Consider the following 18902-nt stretch of genomic DNA (forward strand, 5'->3'; position numbering starts at 1 on the left):
AGACTTCCCTTATCCAGAAAGGAAGAGTGATACCTTACCGCAGAAACTCCCTGGGAGAGTTAAGGTTGTTCGTGGGAAGTGCTAAGAGCGATGCTTGCCCCCAAGCTGTCCTGTGCAGGTGGGAGACGGTGTTGATCACGGCACAGGTAATGATGAACAGCGCCCTTCCTAATCTGTCCAAAGTCAGGCTGCAGGGGAAGCAAGCGGGTGTCCCCAGAGGCCACCTAGAGTGCTAAGGATGTGAAGAATGTCCTCTTGTGGGAAGCAAGTGCCCTCTGGCTACAGGGGAGCAGCACCGGGACAAAAGGATACAGAAGAAGGTAAAGGTACTGGGGTCCGGGAAGAAGACTGTGCCATGAGTGGCACAGCAACAGAGTCCAAAGCTGAGCAGTCATCCAGGACCAGGCTTCAGACTTTAGTTCTGCACTCTAATGTGTTAAAGAGCGTATACTAAATATTAGGTAGTAGATTGTTTTCATGGGTCTCCTGGACTGTTGCGACCCAGCCTTGGAGTAGCTCTCCATTTACTCTTTTCTTGGCTGTCACCGGCTGCTGCTGAAAAGGATGACTGGAATGTTATGAAATCTAGAGGATTTTTATCTATGAATCCATTTGTTTTGTCATTGTAGATATTTTATCCCCTCTGTTTGGGACACTTGTCTCTTCAGCTCAGGTGAGTTTATATAAACTGTGTTTCCTTGGGGTGATGAGAGACAGACAATTAAGCAATTTTATAAGAAAACATGACAGTAGATGGGCTTCTCGGTCCTGTACAGTGTCCCCTAGCTGGCATGTGTCTAGAGCCTGGCTTTATTGTGGAACCCACGGCCTCCATCAGCATAGAACATGGATGCCACTGACAAAACACTTGACTCTTGATCAGGCCACAGAGACTGGCCAGGAAGTCACTGCGCATCTTCTACCTGAAAAGCCTCAGGAGATACTGCAGATCAATCTCATGGGATGCTGGTGCAGCCAGCTGAGGAAGGGCGGGTGGCATGTGAAGACCAAGTCAGGTTTTCATTGCTTTAGGATAATGGTGCTTTGCAGCAACCAGAGAAGGAATAGAATGTGTGACTACTTCTGCAAGTTGTAGGGCCCTTGCTGCATTGAGCTGAACCTTGCAGCTAACAAGTCATCATAAAGGCCCAGAAGCTTAAGGACTGGTCAGGAAGAAAGGGTCTGGTTCCTGAAGCAAGGAAAGATGCCACCTTCCTACAGGAGGGGTCCTGATCTCTAGATCCAAGCCCAGTGAGGTGCATCTGCATTCACTCCAGCTAGACTTGAGCTCCTGTGCCCAGGATTGGCCATGCATTAAGAGGAGGCCTCTTCCGTGGAGCCAGTATGGAGCCTGCGGTTAATAGGTGCTAATTATAAATGAGTGAGAGTGTGCCAGGCTAGCTGCTAAGTTGTGTTAAAAGGAATCGGCCTTTCCTAAAAGTCCTGGGATCTTTATCTCTGTAAGCTTTGTAAGCCTGAAAATAAAAAGAAATAGTGTATTAACACTATTGTCAGATAGAGATGCTGCCCAAGTGTCTGTAGCTAATACCCTTAGAACCTCTTTGGGCATCTGGCTCCATTTATGCAGATTCCTTTAACCAAATGTTCTTCGAGATGAAATTTGGGCTGACCTTTGCAAGTTGAAGCAGAGCTGACTAGATTTATGAACACTGAAGTATGTGGCTGCATTAGAAATTCTTTCACTTCAATAGCGGTTCTCGTGAATTACTTACTTTTCTTTCTCCCTGTCTAGTTTAACTACTGCTTTGATGTGAACTGGCTCATAAAGCAATATCCACCAGAATTCAGGTGAGTTCTGGGGGCCACCCATTCAGGTAGTGCTGTAGCGTGTGAGGCTGGCACTTCGCAGGCCAGCCGTCCGTCTTTTCTCTGTGTGTGTGTGTGTGTGTGTGTGTGTGTGTGTGTGTGTGTGGTTGTGTGTGTGTATATGTGTGTGTTGTATGTGTATGTATTGTGTGTATGTGTATGTCTGTGGATGTGTGTGTGTGTGTGTGTGTGGTTTGTGTGTGTGTATATGTGTGTATGTGTATATGTGTGTGTTTTGTGTGTGTATGTATTGTATGTGTGTGTATGTATTGTGTGTGTGTGTGTGTGTGTGTGTGTGTGTGTGTGTGTGTAGGCTTGGAGACTTGATCTTCAGGAGCCATCTTCTCCTCCTTTCTTTTATATTTTATCTTTATTGTATTGTGTTTTTGGAGGTAGGTTCTTTTGTTAGCCCAGTCCCAGGGATCTTCCTACCTCTGCCTCCTCAGCCTTGGGATTACAAGTGTACACCACCATGCCTAGCATCCTTTACATGGATTCTGGAAATCAAACTCAGGTCTCCATGCGTACAGTGCCAACACTTACCACATGAGTTACCCCCTCTGCCGAGAACAGCAACAATTTTACCTAGTCAGTCACACACATTCTTTTCATAGACTGAAGTGTGCTCCACTTTGTTCTGTCCAGATGTAAGGACAAATTCGAACTCGGTACCAGGACTACATGGGCAAAGTGAAGGATTACAGTCAGATCTTATGTTTTCTAGATGTGTGCGTGTGCCCAGATGTGGCATCGAAGCTGTCCTTTCCTAATGATCCTCCAGAACGGTCTCTGGAGTTAGGAAGCAACTGTGGCCTTCCTAGACCCAGGCTAAGGTGTTTAGAGCTTCAGGGCTGCCTCTGGCCACTCTTCAGCCTCCTGGGAAGCAGTGCGGCCACACGCAGGGACACCAGCAGTCTGTGTTCGTAACATAGACTTATGCAGAATCCTGTAGCAGTCAGTGGGTGGAGGAAGACACTGAGAAGGAAGAGTTCAGCCTCATCAGGCCCTCGGGTGGTTACGGCCTGGGTTGTAGAACCCCTGGCCATTAGAGAGTAAAACACAAGGGCTTGGATCTGACCAAGTAAGAGAGCATTTGTTGTAGTTGAATATTAACAGAAAACTCAAAATAACAGTGGCTTAAAAAAGATAAATCCTTCCAGCCTAAACTACAAACGGTAGGTATCTGTGGTGTAGATAGAGTACCAGGGTTTTTCCAGTGACCGAGCTACTCACTTCTTCTGTCATTCTGTCCCACCACCCTGGTATTTGACTTCAGTCTTGAAAGTTACTTCATGGTCCAGAATGACAGCTCACTTGTCTGTGTTCCAGGTAGAAAGGAGGAGACAACAGAGAGGACTCACGTGCCATCTGTGCCACAATGAGATGTTGTGGCTGGTCCCAGGTCTCTTCTGTTTTGTGGATCAGAGCTCAGTCACATGACACTAGCCATCTCTAAGAAGAGATGTATGGTCTTCTAACTGAGCCTACCATGTCTTACATGAAGTCGGGGTTTTGCTAGGAAAAGGGAGACTGGATATATAGGGGTAATTTGGTCCTTGCCTCCAGCCCCTCTTGGCTGTGTATTCCTGAGTGTGTTACACTGTTGTTTTCTGCTCCTTTTCCTTTTGTTTCAAGGACCTTGAAATCAAATGTGGCCTTTCCACAGTCTTGACAAAGTGTAGGCTATAATTCCTTCAGTGCTGCTTGTGGGTTGAACTGATGCTAAGCCTTAGCACCTCTGTATGAGACTACATTTATACGTTGAGTCTACAGAAATCATGAGTCTAGCTGCAATGGGCACACCACTAATCCAACATGCTGGCTTCCTTATGAAACAGAAGAAGCTGGACACAGACAGAGGAGACTGAAGACAAAGGGGAGTGTGGTCTGTAAGCTGAGCAGTGCTTAGGGCCTCCTGAAGCCAGAGCGAGGCCTGCTCCTCAGGCCTGCTCCTCAGGCCCCCTCAGGAGTCAGGTGCAGCACCGGATCTCAGGCTTAACTGCCTCCAGGCTGTGGTGTAGGTTTTTGTGATAGAAATCATCTGGTTTGTGGCAAAGTCAAAGGATACAGTCTTTCTCTCCGTCCCTTGTTACCAAATGGGGATTTCTAAAGATTGCGCCCAAGTCTGCAGAAGGCTGTGAAGATTCTGCAAGGCTGAAGAGTGGTGGGAATGGCAACTTCAAGAAACACCCAGAGTTAGGTTGCGGGCCGCTGCAGGTGGTGAGGTTCACTTCTCACTGTCTGAGTGCTGCCCTTCTGTCGGAGTCCACAGAACAGTAAACCTGAAGGCTGGGATGAGCGCTTCAACATCTGTCCTTACGGCTTCGTGTCCTGATTCTGAATGACGTGTGACCCTAGAACATGAGCGTTCTAAGTGGGGAAGCTCTGGGAATGCTGCCTCATCTGTTTGCGTGCCAGTCCCGCTAGAGCAGTGCTAGTGTGGGGACGAGGCAGCCAGACTGCACCCTGAATGGCCGTGCCCGTGGCGCTTTCCAGTTGAATGTCGCCTTCCGTGCCTTCCGCAGCATAGCCCACGTGCAGCTGCAGCTGCGTATCTTATCGGGGTGCTTGTAAGAGAAAACTCTATTTTTCTTGTTTGAGGAGAGTTTGTAAAGATACATTGATTTCTAAGGATTAGCTGAAGAGGTTGAAACAGCTCTTAAAAGCCTTTTTAGAGCCAGGTATGGCGGTTTGTGTCTGTATTCCAGCACTGGGGAGGCTGTGGAAAGAGGATTACAGAGTTTGAGCCTAGTCTGGGCAATGTATGGAGTTCAGACCAGCCTGTACTGTGCATCAAGACCCCGTCTCTGAATAAGTGAACAGGGAAAGTCTTTTAAATATGTTCCTAAAGAACATTTTTATAGTCGTTAGAATTTGAAAATGTGTGGTGTACTCCATGATGTGTGATGGGCTCTAGTTCACTGACTCACTCCCCGTTAGCAAGCCTTTACCTTGCTGAGGGCTTGGCTGTTTACCTTGCTGAGGGCTTGGCTGTTTGCTTTTGTGTCTGGGATCTTGCACAGCATGGCGAGCAGGTAACAGGAGGTTGGTAAATAGGTGCAGGGTGAGATGTAAAACTGTCAGTGGTTTAAGACAAGGAGGAAATGAAGCTTCACTACTCAGCAATCAGTGTCTTTTTTTTTTTTTTTACTAATTTCTATTCATTCATTCTTTATTTATTTATTTATTTATTTATTTATTTATTTATTTATTTTGCTGTGTGAGCTTGCTTATGTGTGGGTATGCACTGTGGTTAGAGGACAAGTAGTAGAAGTTGGTTCTCTCCTTCCACCATGTTGGCTCCAGAGCACCACACTGAGGTCATCAGCCTTGGCAGCAAGCACCTTTCCTCACCGGACCATCTCACGAGCCCGTTTGTTTAGTTGACTCCATCTTAAACATTTGCACAGAATCTGCTACGTGCTCTTTTGAAACAAGGAAGACAGATACTCACGACACTCACGAACTCTGCTGAGCTACAGCTGGCCTGTATCACAGCAGACCTGGCTTGGGGACTAGTGAGTGAGCCCTGGCAATCACCACATGTTAGCCACGAGGCCAGAAGTAACGATAGGAATAAGGCGCTTGTGTTCCTCAACGAAGCGAGAAACCGGCTTTGTGACCAGTGTGTTTTGAACGTCTCTGATCTCTTTTCAGGAAGAAGCCGATCCTGCTTGTGCACGGCGATAAGAGGGAAGCCAAGGCAGACTTGCATGCCCAGGCGAAGCCCTATGCAAACATTTCCCTCTGCCAGGTGAGCTGCCTCTTGCCTGGACCTCGTGCTCACTGCAAGTTGGTTGGGTCCACCCTCCCCCTTGGGCAGCAATCCCCTTTAGCTTTACCAACAGGCACTTAACCTTAACTTGTCCTGTTGTGGCTGAGTAATCGCTCCACTAGCAGGGACTCCCATGGTCAGGAAGACTGATTTCTTCATCTGAACTCTCCCTCCTACTGACTGCTACATGTTGGTCCAGAATTTTCCGTTCTCTGGAACCACACAGAGCAATTCTCTTACTGACTCAGGTAGAGATTCCTGTATTTGGGGTCAGCTGTCCTACCCCTTTAGTCTGTCTCCAGGCTGCTTTCTTTTCCTTTGTTTGTGTTCAGTGCTACATGCATCTCTGCTCAGACCAGCTAGCCCTTGCTTGTGCCTACTTTGTCCTATGCCACTTGAATTTCAGCATGGGGCTGTTCTCCTGGATGCAGTTCAGTCGCTTCAGATCTCTTTGAATGCAGCTGATGACCGCTTCCATGACACCTCTGACCTCTGTTAGCCACCTCTGACTCTTTGATGTCTTACGTTCTTTTTCACATCAGCCAGAGAAATTGAGAGGCCAATAGACTAAGAGCCTGTTAGGAACCCAGCCTAGTGAAGGGACATCGAGTGACCACATACTGGAACCAACGCAGAATGCAAATGGGAAAACGCAAGCCATTGTCCAGTTTCTCTGTGTGTTCCATAATGTTGCCCCCTGCTGGGTAGTCAGCCTGCAGTGTGACTGATGCAGCTTGGGCCTGCTATAGCAGCTACTTTATACTCTAGGTCTGAAAGGGTCGCTTTATTCCATGTGTTATTTTGAGCAACAAGCAGGCAAAATTTGAAGGAAAAGAATTCAGGGAATTTTTTTAAGCCTTTCTCTATTTGGAAACACTGACTGTGAAGTAACAGGTAGAACATTCACCATTTCCTGACTCGATTAGCATGATTGACGCCCATTCCTGAGGAACGTAGTGAAACAGTTTTCTCTCCTCATCTTCACTATTGTGAAGTGGGCTCAATGTTCCTGTTCTTGGACTGGGGACATGGCACCCTGCATAAAAATACTTTATGCACAAGTATGAGGTCCTAAGTTTAATCTCTGCATCCACTTTAAAAGTCAGGGGGCTGCATGCACAGCTGTCACCCAAGTACTGTGTGGGGTGGAGAAGAGGCCCTCTGGGGCTTGTTGGCCACCAGCCTGACTTCGAGCTCAGCAAGAGAAGTCCTCCTTTAGCTGCCAAGCACACACTGCATATACCACACACATGTACAAAGCAAGATTTCTGTTCCTAAAGTAGAGACATAATATCCTTTTCTTGGTAATTTTCCCTCTAGCGTCTCTTTCCTCATTCAGGATGTGAGAGTTTCAGCTCACATTTGATTACCCTCCTTCCAGTTCTAAACGTATCTATGATTTTATTTTAAAGAGAGCACAATTGGGTAGATTTTAAACACCTCAAGGCATTTTTTTCTTCTGATTTAACCCACTGAGCATTATATCACTGTGGCTTCAAACCATGCCTTCTTCTGGGCTGTGGATGAAGCTCAGTGTTAGAGTGCTTGCCTAGTATCCACAGGCCCTGGATTCCACCCTCAGTATCCCTGAGGGAATCCTCTTCCGCATACGGTGTTTACAGTTCATCTTATGCATCGAGATGTGTTTGCGCCTGTGTTTATAAGTTACCTGAAATTCCATTGTTTGCTTTGATTTCCACCAACAGAAGAGGTTAGTTCCCATCATACTAAAAGTAAACCGACAGGAATCCTGAAAGCCCATAATTAAATAATCTTCAGCCAACAGCTTCATGATGCCAGGTTTAAGAGAGCCTTGTGCGGGAGATGAGCGGGATGGCCACTAGAGGGCGTAAGGACGCACGCCTCCCAAAGCCTTCACAAAGACCTTCCTTCACCTGAGTGCCTCACTCTAGAGCAGCTGTTCTCAACCTTCCTGATGCTGCGACCCTTTAATACCGTTCCTCATGGTGTGGTAACCCCCACCATAAAATTGTTTCATGGCCATAATTTTGTTATTATGAATCATAATGTAAAGACCTGTGTTTTCTGATAATCTTAGGTGACCCCTGTTCAACTCCCAAAGGGGGTTACAACCCACAGATTGAGAACCACTGCTCTGGTGGGAGATGCAGGAGAACTGTAGCCCTGTCCTGTCCTGTCCTGTCCTGTCCTGTCCTGTCCTGTCCTGTCCTGTCCTGTCCTGCTGAAGTGCCTTTGCATACTGAGTTTGTCTGGTAGTAACAGCCATCGGAGAATCAGTTGGCTGTGTATTTAGTGCAAGGGGCTGGAGACTGGGGTGGTGGTGAGGAGTCCCTGTGTCCGAGTTGTGCCTCAGCTCCATGCCTGGGCACATGAGTGTGCCTTGGCTGCTGTATTCACGCTTGGAGATGGAGAACATGGTTTGGGCTGGGCAGCTTAAATAACAGACACTTAGGAAGCTGGGAGCTCAGGTCAGGTACAGATCACGCTGGTCCTTGATGAAGACTTTCTTGTACTTTGTGGTTGACTGTGTCCTCCCAGTATTCCTTATGATAGAGAAGTGGGGACGCACTAGCACTCTGGTATCCATGAGGACACTGATTATATCGGAGACCCACATACACCACCAAGTCCCTCTCACTAAACACTGACACTCTTGGGTCGGCACTTTGATGTGTGAGTTGGAGGGTGAGGATGGCACACAGGTTCATTCCGTGATGCTCAATCTGGCCTTGTCACTTCCCCTTTGTATAAAACAGATTGGTAATGGCGCTCGTTACAGCATTTGGAAAAGTTGGTCCAGTAGCATGCACTAAAGAGTATCTGTTGAGGTTACGTTTTTCCTAACTGTGCTTAGTCTGGCCTGAAAGCATAACTTGTAGCCAGCTAAACTGGGGAGCCGTTCTCCTAACCACTGTTCTGTCTCAGTTAAAAATGAGCTGACAAAATGATTTTTTAACTTTAAAGACATGAAATGCAGTTCACAGCTTTCTTCTCCAGCCAAACAGCACAGTGCATGCTGGGCTGCATGGATCCCGTTAGGAGCATGTGCAGACTGTATGGTACCCAGTGGCATGGCCCAGTTGTCCATTTCTGCCCCTGGCAGCCAGCCCTGTCCTTCCATCCCATGGTGGGGAGAGGACACTGTTTTTATAGATGCATTGCTTACAACAGAGGGCCCCTTTCCTCAGCACGTGTGCATATTCTCTCATCCTCCCTAACAACTAAATCCCCTAACAATTGCCCACTTCAAACAGGAAAAGGCAAAAACCATAGAACGTAAGTTATTTTCCAAAATCAGGCAAATTGTGTGGCAGGATTTGAACTCAGGCAGTGTCACTAAAGTGTCACTCACTGCCTGTCTATTCCATGGCCTGTCCTCTCTGGCATCCTCTGCTTGACTGGGGTTTCTCATGCCGCATGTTAGATATAATTTTTTACCTTCAACATACCTGTGTTTATAAAACTGTCATTCTGGATTGCAACGTGGGCTTGGCATTATTTATTTTCAGCTTTTGCTGCCTTTGTATGAAACTTTCTCATTTAATTTAACATCATGGTGTCTTTATGTTGCCACCACATTTGGTGCTATTTTAAACGTGTTCTTAAAATTTCATTAATTATTAATTTTCAATGGAAGCCAAATATCTTCATTTAAAACTTTGTTTAGAATCACATTTATCTTTTTTTGGCAACTAAAAATATTAGGTTTCCCACTTAAAATTTCTGTAATTAAAAATGCAGTATATATTAAATCATGTTGGGTAACACCCCCCAGCCCCTCCAGCCCAAGTGTGTTAAAACGAGCCTGGTTTATGCTATAATAAAAGCCATGCTGTTTGCCCAGTAGAGGGCAGTAAAGCAGTTCCATTCCATTCTGTCTTTAAAGAGTTGGCTTTGTCCCTTCCCCATTTAATTTTCCATAGGTAAGAATATTAAGCATTAGTGATACTTTTTTAAAAAAATTGCTTTTTTCTTATCCTAGGCAAAGTTGGATATTGCATTTGGAACACACCACACGTAAGCAACTTTTATGAAGTGGGGAAAGGAATGATTTTATTTGTCCAAAGGACACAATCAAGGAACTCTGAGACGTGATACCGAGAATCAGCCTGGCAGCACGGAAGCACGAAATCTGGGACTCAGAGTTGTCTGCCCATCACCTATTGCACGTCACCCCTGGGAGGGACACCTGCCTGGGCTTCTTGGAAGCCCAGGATTACAAGAGTGGGCCTTGTGGCCGCGGATGACTCCGCGTGCGTACGTCAGTGCTTGTAGCAGCCCTGCTTTTAAAAAGTTCTGTTACTTGGCAAGAATGAACTACATCGAATAGTCTGTTATTAGTCAACCCCATCCATACTCTGATTAAAGGAATAGTGATTTTATGAAAAGTTGCCAATCTGCTAGGCCTGTCCCAGCTCTAGTGAGCTCCTCTGAGATGGGCCAGGAGAACCTGGCCCACCCCTTCCTCTCACACGAGCCAATGACTGCACACCTTACTTTTCTTGCCTTAGTTTTGTGGCCTTTCACCAAGTACTTTTAGAGTAATTCAGCTTTCCAGGTGAAAAAAGCAACAAAATGTGGTTTTCCTTACTTTAATATTTTTACAAATCACATTTCTCTTGAAAGGATTTGTCAGAAGACTTTGACAAAAGATGCCTATTCTCCGTTTTAAACCAGGAGTGGAAGTTTGGGGCTTGCTGCCCCGGAGAGGAAGCACTGTGCTGGCGGGGAATGTGAGCCCTCAGTCTAGGTAGTGACAGTATTGTGGCTGCCTTTCTTCTTTACGTGTGCATAAACAGTATGTTTGCCAGTCTTGTGAAAAGGAGTCAGAGTGGAGAAGTTAGGCCCCTGCAAGAAGTAATAGTTCCATTATCTGACTTGTCCTGAGCAGAGAGGTAACATCTACAGACCACCCCTAATTGGTAGCTTTTGTCCACTAAGAGACAAGGCTTGAGCATTTAGAGTGGACTCGAGTACTGACTCATGCATAAAATATTCATTTTCTACCTCTGAGCACACAGGATGCCAATTTCAGCTCAGAATACAAACTGCCATCAGTGTGGGCAGCTCAGCCTTAATGGAAAGCACCAAACAGGAAGTCCTTGTCTCCTGCCCTTAGCTGAATCCCCAGGATAAATTATCCTTGGTTCTAGAAGGTCTTCTGCCAGCCCTGTCACTACGTGGACCATGGCATGATTTGTTAAGCCACCAGTTGCAGCTTCCTATGCTAAGCATGTGGTCTGCACTGTGTAATAAGCTTCACAAGGGAAAAGTTCCGATGTCCCTCTGCGTAGCAAGCAGTGGAGGGCCTGTCTGTCATGCCGTCACCCCTGGGAGGGACTCGAGGGGTCAGAAGGCCTTCTCAGAAGCTGGCTTGGTGATGCTTCACTTGAATGGAGCAGGGAAGGAGCAAAGGGGAAGCACTCCTTTGTTTTACCATGTCAAAGTTATTTGCACCGGAAAACAGAGACCTAGAATAAATGAGTTTACGTTCCCTGGGGATGAACATAGGAATAGAACTCATTTTTAACCTTAGTTTTTAATTCGTTCTTGTTTGCTCACAGCTACAACTGATTCATTATTTCCTTTGCCCCATTCAACCCTCGCTCCTTAGAGCAGCTCACCACGCACATTCTGTAGGTTAAATCGAATACTTTCAATTCAGGGATATGATTAGAGTGGAACCCTTCCCAGCCAGACAATATCTATGGTTTACATTTTGTGGAAATGTCAGTATCTGGTAAGGGATTGAGATATGGTTGTTTATTAAGAATTAGGAGGCTGAGCAAGGTGAAGCACAGTCCACAGGAGATTCCCCTCACCAAAAATTACTCAACCAATCCCTGTAATTAGCCTCAAGTCCGTCATGCTCGTCCTTGTAGCTTCTCACCTTCCGGTGAGAGCATAAAGCATGCGAGATGGAGAAGGAGAAAGCTGCAGCTCATGCTGATGCTGTAACAACTGTCCTCCCAGCCTGGAGCTGACCGCGGTGACAGTGAGGCAGTTCTGGGATTACACGCCTGAGCAAGCATGTGCTGACCAGGCGATTGGCTGGGTACCATGTGCAGGGCACCTAGAAATAGCCAAGATTTCACCCCATCTACAGAGCTCATAGTTAGCGAGCACTAGAATGGTCTATCCAGCATCCATAGAGCGTACAGCGATCCCAGGCACAATGGTTGCCAATGTGTTGCATGGTGCTTTAGAATGGGAAAGCTCTTTGGTTTCCCCAGAGTTGGGCACAGTTACCTCTAATGACTAAGATTAATAAGGAGAAACAAAGTAGCCGAATGGACAATGTCCTCGTCTAAGTAGGAGCCAGCCATAGCCTGCAGGGGCTTCCTCCCACCTGTGTCTCCTGCTGGTCCTCTGTCGCACGAAGACCTCATCTTCCCACTCACTTTCTAGTATCATAAAATGTTGGCCACCCAGCCTCTACCCATGTTAGAAGTACACACAGTGCCCTGCCTTGTGGGCATGTGCGAGTTCATGCTCATTTGGTGACCTGGATAGTCCCTTTCTTCCAGCCACAGGTTCTGCAGTTTTAAAATGAGAATAATTCTTGGGGTTGTCTTGATACGTATTAGAGCAACCAAAAACAGCACCTGGCATGGAGGTGCCCTGTGCACATGCGTGTGCACATGCTTCTTCATGGCCCACCTTTACATTTGGGATGTAGCCCGTTTGCCACCCGACTACTTAAGGACGCACAGTGCTGTAGTCTACTGCTTTTAGGGGTGACTCCATTCCTTGTCCTCCCATATTTTTAACTGGGACCTCTTTAACATACATAGTGCTGTCTTTGAAAATATTAGTATGTCTCTCCTTAAATTAATTCATAATTCTGCTTGATAGGATTTACTGACATTGATACATGGTTTCCTCGTAATTGATGCCTTGATTAATGGAACTATTTGTAAAGTTCTTATCATAAATCCCTAGCTGGCTCATCCTTAATTATAATCAGCTGATAATGTGGCAACTATGTGTCAGTTTACCCAGACATCAGACACTGAAGTTTTATAACTACAGAGCAGAGGGCTCAGCGGCTGTCATTCCTCCAGCTCTGCATTAATTTATTGTCTGCCAGCTTAAATTTCCTTCTCCTTTTGGAAAGAACTAAATATCTCATTCCCTCTTCTGATCCTGTCTTTTGCTTATCTTTCCTTTTCTTTTAAGAGACAGGACCTTAGTCACACCAGGCCACAGACAAACAGTAGCCTGAAACCTAGCATCCCGGCCCTGAACTCATAGGCATAATTCTGCCTCAGCCTCCCAGGTTGCTGGTATTACATGTGTGAGCCACCACTGGCCTGCCCCCTGTCTGTTGTAGACCTGCTCCTGCCACGCTTGAACTCACAAGGTGGCTCATTGTTGTCACACATGTCACCTGAGTTACACAGATGAGTAGTAAGTAGCAGAAGACAAGAGTCACAGACTTGAGAAGACGTAAAGACTCTTATTAGCTGTGCTTAGGGACTCAGAAAGCCCCAGTGGGAAGAGAGGGCTCAGCCCAGTTTCACCTGAGAGGACTTAGTTCAAGCCCAGATACAGAGCCGTGACAAGGATGGCACATGTCTCTAGATTTTCAGGAGGCAGTGTGTAGAAGGGGAGTTTATAATAATGAAAAGTTTGGTACTGTAAGAGACAGTATTCCTCCTTCTTGCATTCTCACTAGAAAATCTGTTTATTTGGAAAATTCTGTTCATGATTTTGTTCATCTCACTCTCTCTGAAGGAAAATGATGCTCTTGCTCTATGAAGAAGGCCTCCGAGTCGTCATCCACACCTCCAACCTCATCCGGGAAGACTGGCACCAGAAAACCCAAGGGTTCGTAGGACCGTGCGCTGCATGGCAGTCCTTTGTGCTGGGATAGGGTCATGACAAACGTTACTCGATTTCCCCTTTTTCTTTGTTTTTCTGTGTGTATAAGTAATGCGCGTGTGTGTAGGAAAGAGGCATACCAGAAGCAGTCATGGTTCTTCGCAGTGCACAGCGAGTGCCCTACCTGAGCAGCACCTCCATCCCCACAAACCTCTGCCACTCTGGCCTCCATCCTACTCTCTTGAAGTAGCCAGTGTTCTCAGCCTGGTGCAGTCATCCGTAACTATCTACTGGTACAGAAATATTTACGTGCACGTGTTTTGTAAAATGTATTTATTAACACCTTTTATTGTTTGAGAATTTCACACATGCATATAATGTGTTTATTTGGGGGTTTGTTTGTTTGTTTTTTATCACATCTACCCCTTAGCTCCTCCCATCTGCCCCCTCTCAACTTCACTTGCTCTATTTATTTTTAAAGCCCCCTGTGTTCCCCTAGTGCCACCTGTGTATTCATGGGAGTAAGACCATATACTGGGCTGGGAGGGCTGGGTAGAGAAGTAGGTTTTGGTGTCTTTGTTTAATCACGGCATGCATGTTGTGTACGTATAGGCACACATGTGCCACCATGCACTAGATCAGATGACAACCTAGAGTGCTAGTCCTCAGCTTCACCCTTGTTCAATGCTGCTGTGTACACCAGGCTGGCTGACACACAAACACGTGTACACCAGGCTGGCTGACACACAAACATGTGTACACCAGGCTGGCTGATACACAAGCACATGTACACCAGTCTAGCTGACACACAAACACGTGTACACTAGTCTAGCTGACACACAAACACATGTACACTAGTCTAGCTGACACACAAGCATGTGTACACCAGGCTGGCTGACACAGGCACGTGTACACCAGGCTAGCCGGCACACAAGCATCTGGAGAGTGTCCTGTCCCCACCTCCCGTCCTGCCATAGGAGCACTAGGACTATGGTTGTAAGTCACCTTGCCTGGTGTTACCTGGATTCTGAAGATCCAGAGGGAGGTCCTCACACTTGGACAAGTTCAGTAACCGTTATGTCCTCTCCCCAGCCCCACTGAGCCATTTCACCAGCTGAAGGGTTTGTTTTTTAAGAAGAATTTTTAGGGATGTGTCCAACTCAAATTCAGCTACCTCTCTCCTCCTTGGTTAAGAGCTTTACTTGTTTTTCTTTCATTGAAGCCATTTCTGTATATCCCTGCCTTCCTGGGAGAGCACTGGCTAAGGCCTTCTCCCTCGTAGAACATGCAGGCATTGCATAGCTCCATTGCAGGTTCCCAGTGTGCTTTGCTGCTGCTCTCCCTGCTCTCATCTCCAGTGTCGCCTACACAGGCTCACTCTGACAAGCTCCTGAGCCTCACCACCCCACGGGTGAGCTGAAGTGAGGGACCTTCCAGCTCGTCCTCTGGGCCTGCTTTGACTTAGTGTGGGTTCAAAGTTTCCCGTTCCTCCCTCTTAAGCCATGCTTCTCAGGATAGTGCCAGTCCGACTCCTGCAGCATGAAAGGGGTCTCTGCCCTGTCTCTTAGAAGCCTTGGCCACAGGACTTGCGCCACCACATCCCCTCAGCTACCCTCCTCCACCCACAACACACACACACACACACACACACACACACACACACACACCCACCTCTGTTTCTTAATTTTAGATAGAATCTTTTGTGTATCTCATGCTGGCTGGGAATTCACTATGTGGCTGTTTAGCCCAAGCTGGTCTTGCTTTACCTTCCAAGTGCTGACTAACAGGATTTTCTTTCTTTCTTTTTTTTTTTTTTTTTTTTTTTTTTTTTGGTTCTTTTTTTTTGGAGCCGGGGACCGAACCCAGAGCCTTGCGCTTCCTAGGCAAGCGCTCTACCACTGAGCTAAATCCCCAACCCCCAGGACTTTCTTGATCTGCTGAGTCTTTTGTCCATTCTGCCCAGTGCCCAGGGAGATCGCAAGCCCAGACCTCTCTGAGCTGCCGACTGAGCCTGGGGAATCCTACTTAGCCTTGTCTGAAAAGGGTGTGGAATTTAGTTAAGTGTGTTCATGGGGAAACAGGGATTATGAAACCAGATTTATAAAGGTGACCCCCCAGTCGCAGGTGCCTCTCAGAACCTCGCTAGTGCCTACAGCTCGTTCTGGACTTGTGAACTTGAACTTACGGGCAACAGCGCTTCCTGAGGCTTCTCAACTGATGCCATGAGGGAGGGTAGGAAAAGTGGGGGTGTGGCTGGTACTTTATTCCTTTCTTTAAAAAAGAATCTAAAAGCATATTTCCTAGATTGTATAGTTCAAACTCAAAGTAGATAGGAAATTTCCCTCCATCTTGCCTCTGCCGGGCACCTTCATACAAAGCCTGTTGCCCTCTGCTTGTCTGCTCTTGATTCTGATACTTTGCAGTTTCACACTGAGGTTAAAGAAACAGCAGAAAAACCCTGAAACCCTAAAGATGGCTGAATAGTAGAGAGCGCCTGCTACTCACTCTTCTTGCAGAAGACCTAGGTCTGGTTCCCAGCTCCCGTAGATGTCTCACACCATCTGAATTCTCTTGCCAGTTCCAGGGGATCCAACATCCTCCCTGGCCTTTGTAGGTACCTGCACACACGGTGCACATACACACATGCAAATGCTCAGAGACATGAAATTTTTAAAAATCTTTAAAAGAAAAAAACCTTTACAGACACTCATTGCAGTCCCCCTTGGTGGTTTGCCTTAGCCGTGCTTGCCCCTCCCGTGTCGGTGTTCAGCTGTCCATCTCAGCTGTGACTTGAACCCTTGTCACAGCTGCTGGGGTCGAGAGTTGCAGCAGCAGTTAAGAGCACTTGCTGCTCTTGCAGAAGTGCCAGATTGGCATATCCTAGCAGCCACCTCAGGCAGTTCACGACTGTCTGAAAGTCCAGGTCCACGGGATCGGATGTCCTCCCCTGTCCTCTGGGCACCCGTATGCATGTGGTACACATACCTATATTCAGGTGCACACACACTTCAAACTAATAAATGTACGTTCCACATTATTCATCCCACCGTAGTGTTCTCATATCTCTTCACAAAGTATTAAAACGTGCCTCCTATCTTAGTAGTCTAGTTAGGAAGTTATTTCCCATCATGGTTTTTATCCAAAACATACCCGTAGTGAGCCATTTGCTCTTTGGCTCTGAGGGATCAATGGGAGGATACCTCACACATCTAGCCTAGCTGGTCACTTTCCTGGCAAAGAAAGTTCCAGAAAAGTCTGACTTCAATGGCAAAACCAGCTAGACACAGATGTGGTCCAGATGTGGGCTCCCACCTTAGGCAGACCTGTCTGTCCTATACTAAGTTCCTCCTGAGATAAGCAGGGGTGAATGAAATGTCACTCTGTGGGGAAGGCATAGGCTTCAGATGTACAGCCAAGCGTTCACATTCAGCCGCCTAGCATCCTAGTAGCCCAAAGCTCATCAGCATCCACGGAGAGCAGCTGTGTGAAAGAAGAATCAGGCCATTTCTGTTTGGTGTTGGTGGGAAGAACTACTGGGGAATTAGCTATGGAAGTGAAAGACAGTGACAGCAAATACAGTCTGGGGCCTGACACAACCAACCATTGCCTCTTACAGGTCCTGGCGACAGCCCTTTGAGGCTGAACTCTTAATCTGGTTTCGCCCTAGAAGAACCTTTAGTCCTAGAGGCTCAAAAACCACAGTGTTTTTGTAATCTATCTGTGTCATACTGTATTGTATCTTTTGGGTTTAAACATGGTTATTTCCAATTTGTGGGTATGTTGTCGAAGTTAGGGCAAATGCATTGTTTCTTTGGGGAAAGGAATTGATCAGAAGGAAGATGTAACGTTTCATCACTGTTACAGCTTAACCTTTTGAGGCTGATGTTAAATGTGTTACATGTTCCAGGCATCAGAAAGTACAGGGTATGGAAATATCTTAAACCACTACAGAGTGTTCACTATAAAAAAAGTTTTCTTACTTAAAATAAACTTACATATATATTTTTCTTGGTATAGATAGCTTTTGATTCTTAATTTGGCTGAAGCACTACACTGATAAGGACATGGTTTTACATAAAGAGACAGCATTCAGAAATAATTCTATGATGGGGGTATTGGATCACTGTGATCAGATCTGGTTCCTCCCGCCAGAAACCACTCCGTCACCACTTAAAGACAGTGGCAAGAATTTACCTCTTGCTTTGGGTGAATGCATAATCAGTACAGGGGTGGTGTTGCAATCAGAGCTCCTGAGTGTTAACTTTTTTCCCATTCCAGAATATGGTTGAGCCCTTTGTACCCACGAATTTACCAGGGAAACCACACATCCGGAGAGTCAAGCACCCATTTCAAAGCGGACCTCACCAGTTATTTGATGGCGTATAATGCCCCCCCTCTCCAGGAATGGATAGACATCATCCAAGAACACGATCTCTCTGAAACCAAGTATGTGTCTCCTTCCAGTACGGGATCGAAAAGGGACTCCTGGCTTGCAAGCTACACAAGCCTGGAAGACAGAGAGAGGCCTTGGGAAGGAAGGGGTGGGGTGATATTTGTGCTGCAAGAGAGGGTGAGGGGGTGAGAGCAAATCTGTTCACACTGCGTCTCATGGTTCCTGGGCATCAAGGTGGTAGTGGGCCTTACGCTCCCACTGGGGAGATTGTCGAGTCACTGGATTCTTCACCGGGAACCTTACTGCTAGTGTCCCGCTCTTAACTGGTTTAGCTAAAAATGAACTTCAGAGTAACAGTCACTGTGCAGGAGGCCTGCCCCGACAGTGACTTGGCTTCTTGACCTCTTCTGTTATGTTAGTTTTTATGTGAATTGTGGGTTTGGGGTGTCAAAGCACAACTTGCATATTATTTACTGTATCTTACTTTATTTAGTGTTTACCTTATTGGTTCAACCCCTGGACGCTTTCAAGGAAGTCACAAAGATAATTGGGGACATTTTAGACTTAGAAAGGTAATAAAACTTTTAGTATTTTAACATTTAAAATAATTTAATGTGTATTCTTTCTCCCTTTTAATTTATGATGGATCCCCACCCCAGATTCAAATCTCAACCTGTGATATACAAGCCTTGTGGTCTTGACTTGTTCTTCAGCCTCCCTCTTGTCATCTGTAAAATGGACAGAATTGCATCTGGTAGTGATGTAAAATAGAGTGTTCTGGAAGCAGGGGAACGTGTGGACTAATGGTGTCCAGCCTAGATAATAGAATGCATTTGCGTAACCACAAATCCTGCACGTTCAGCAGGATCTGCAGTTTTCAAGCCACGTAACACAGGGCTTTTGTCAGATCTCAGCATTTCTCAGGAGCTGAGCCCACAGTAGAGACTGGGTCTGAGAGCTGTCAGTTTACTTCTGTTTCCTACAGCACGATGCAGCTGGTGGAAATTGTGAAATTTGTGCATGTGTGCCTGTGTGTAAATATTAAGGCCTAAGCTGTGGGAAAGAAGGCAATGCCTACCAAAGTGGAAATAGCCTCAGTGA

At 46.3% G+C, this 18902-nt stretch overlaps 1 protein-coding gene across 1 annotated transcript in view; it reads left to right on the forward strand.

Moving 5' to 3' along the window:
- Tdp1 (tyrosyl-DNA phosphodiesterase 1) overlaps positions 1–18902 on the forward strand; it is a 74312-nt gene that overhangs the window by 15707 nt on the left and 39703 nt on the right. The window contains 7 exon segments of the mRNA NM_001031657.1: positions 630–673; positions 1754–1809; positions 5485–5581; positions 9567–9601; positions 13322–13414; positions 17687–17854; positions 18295–18373. Of these exon segments, the coding sequence (NP_001026827.1) occupies positions 630–673; positions 1754–1809; positions 5485–5581; positions 9567–9601; positions 13322–13414; positions 17687–17854; positions 18295–18373 (572 nt within the window).

This window comes from Rattus norvegicus, chromosome 6 (assembly GCF_021556685.1).
Source record: "Rattus norvegicus strain SHRSP/BbbUtx chromosome 6, alternate assembly SHRSP_T2T, whole genome shotgun sequence".
Taxonomy (NCBI): Eukaryota; Metazoa; Chordata; class Mammalia; order Rodentia; family Muridae; genus Rattus; species Rattus norvegicus.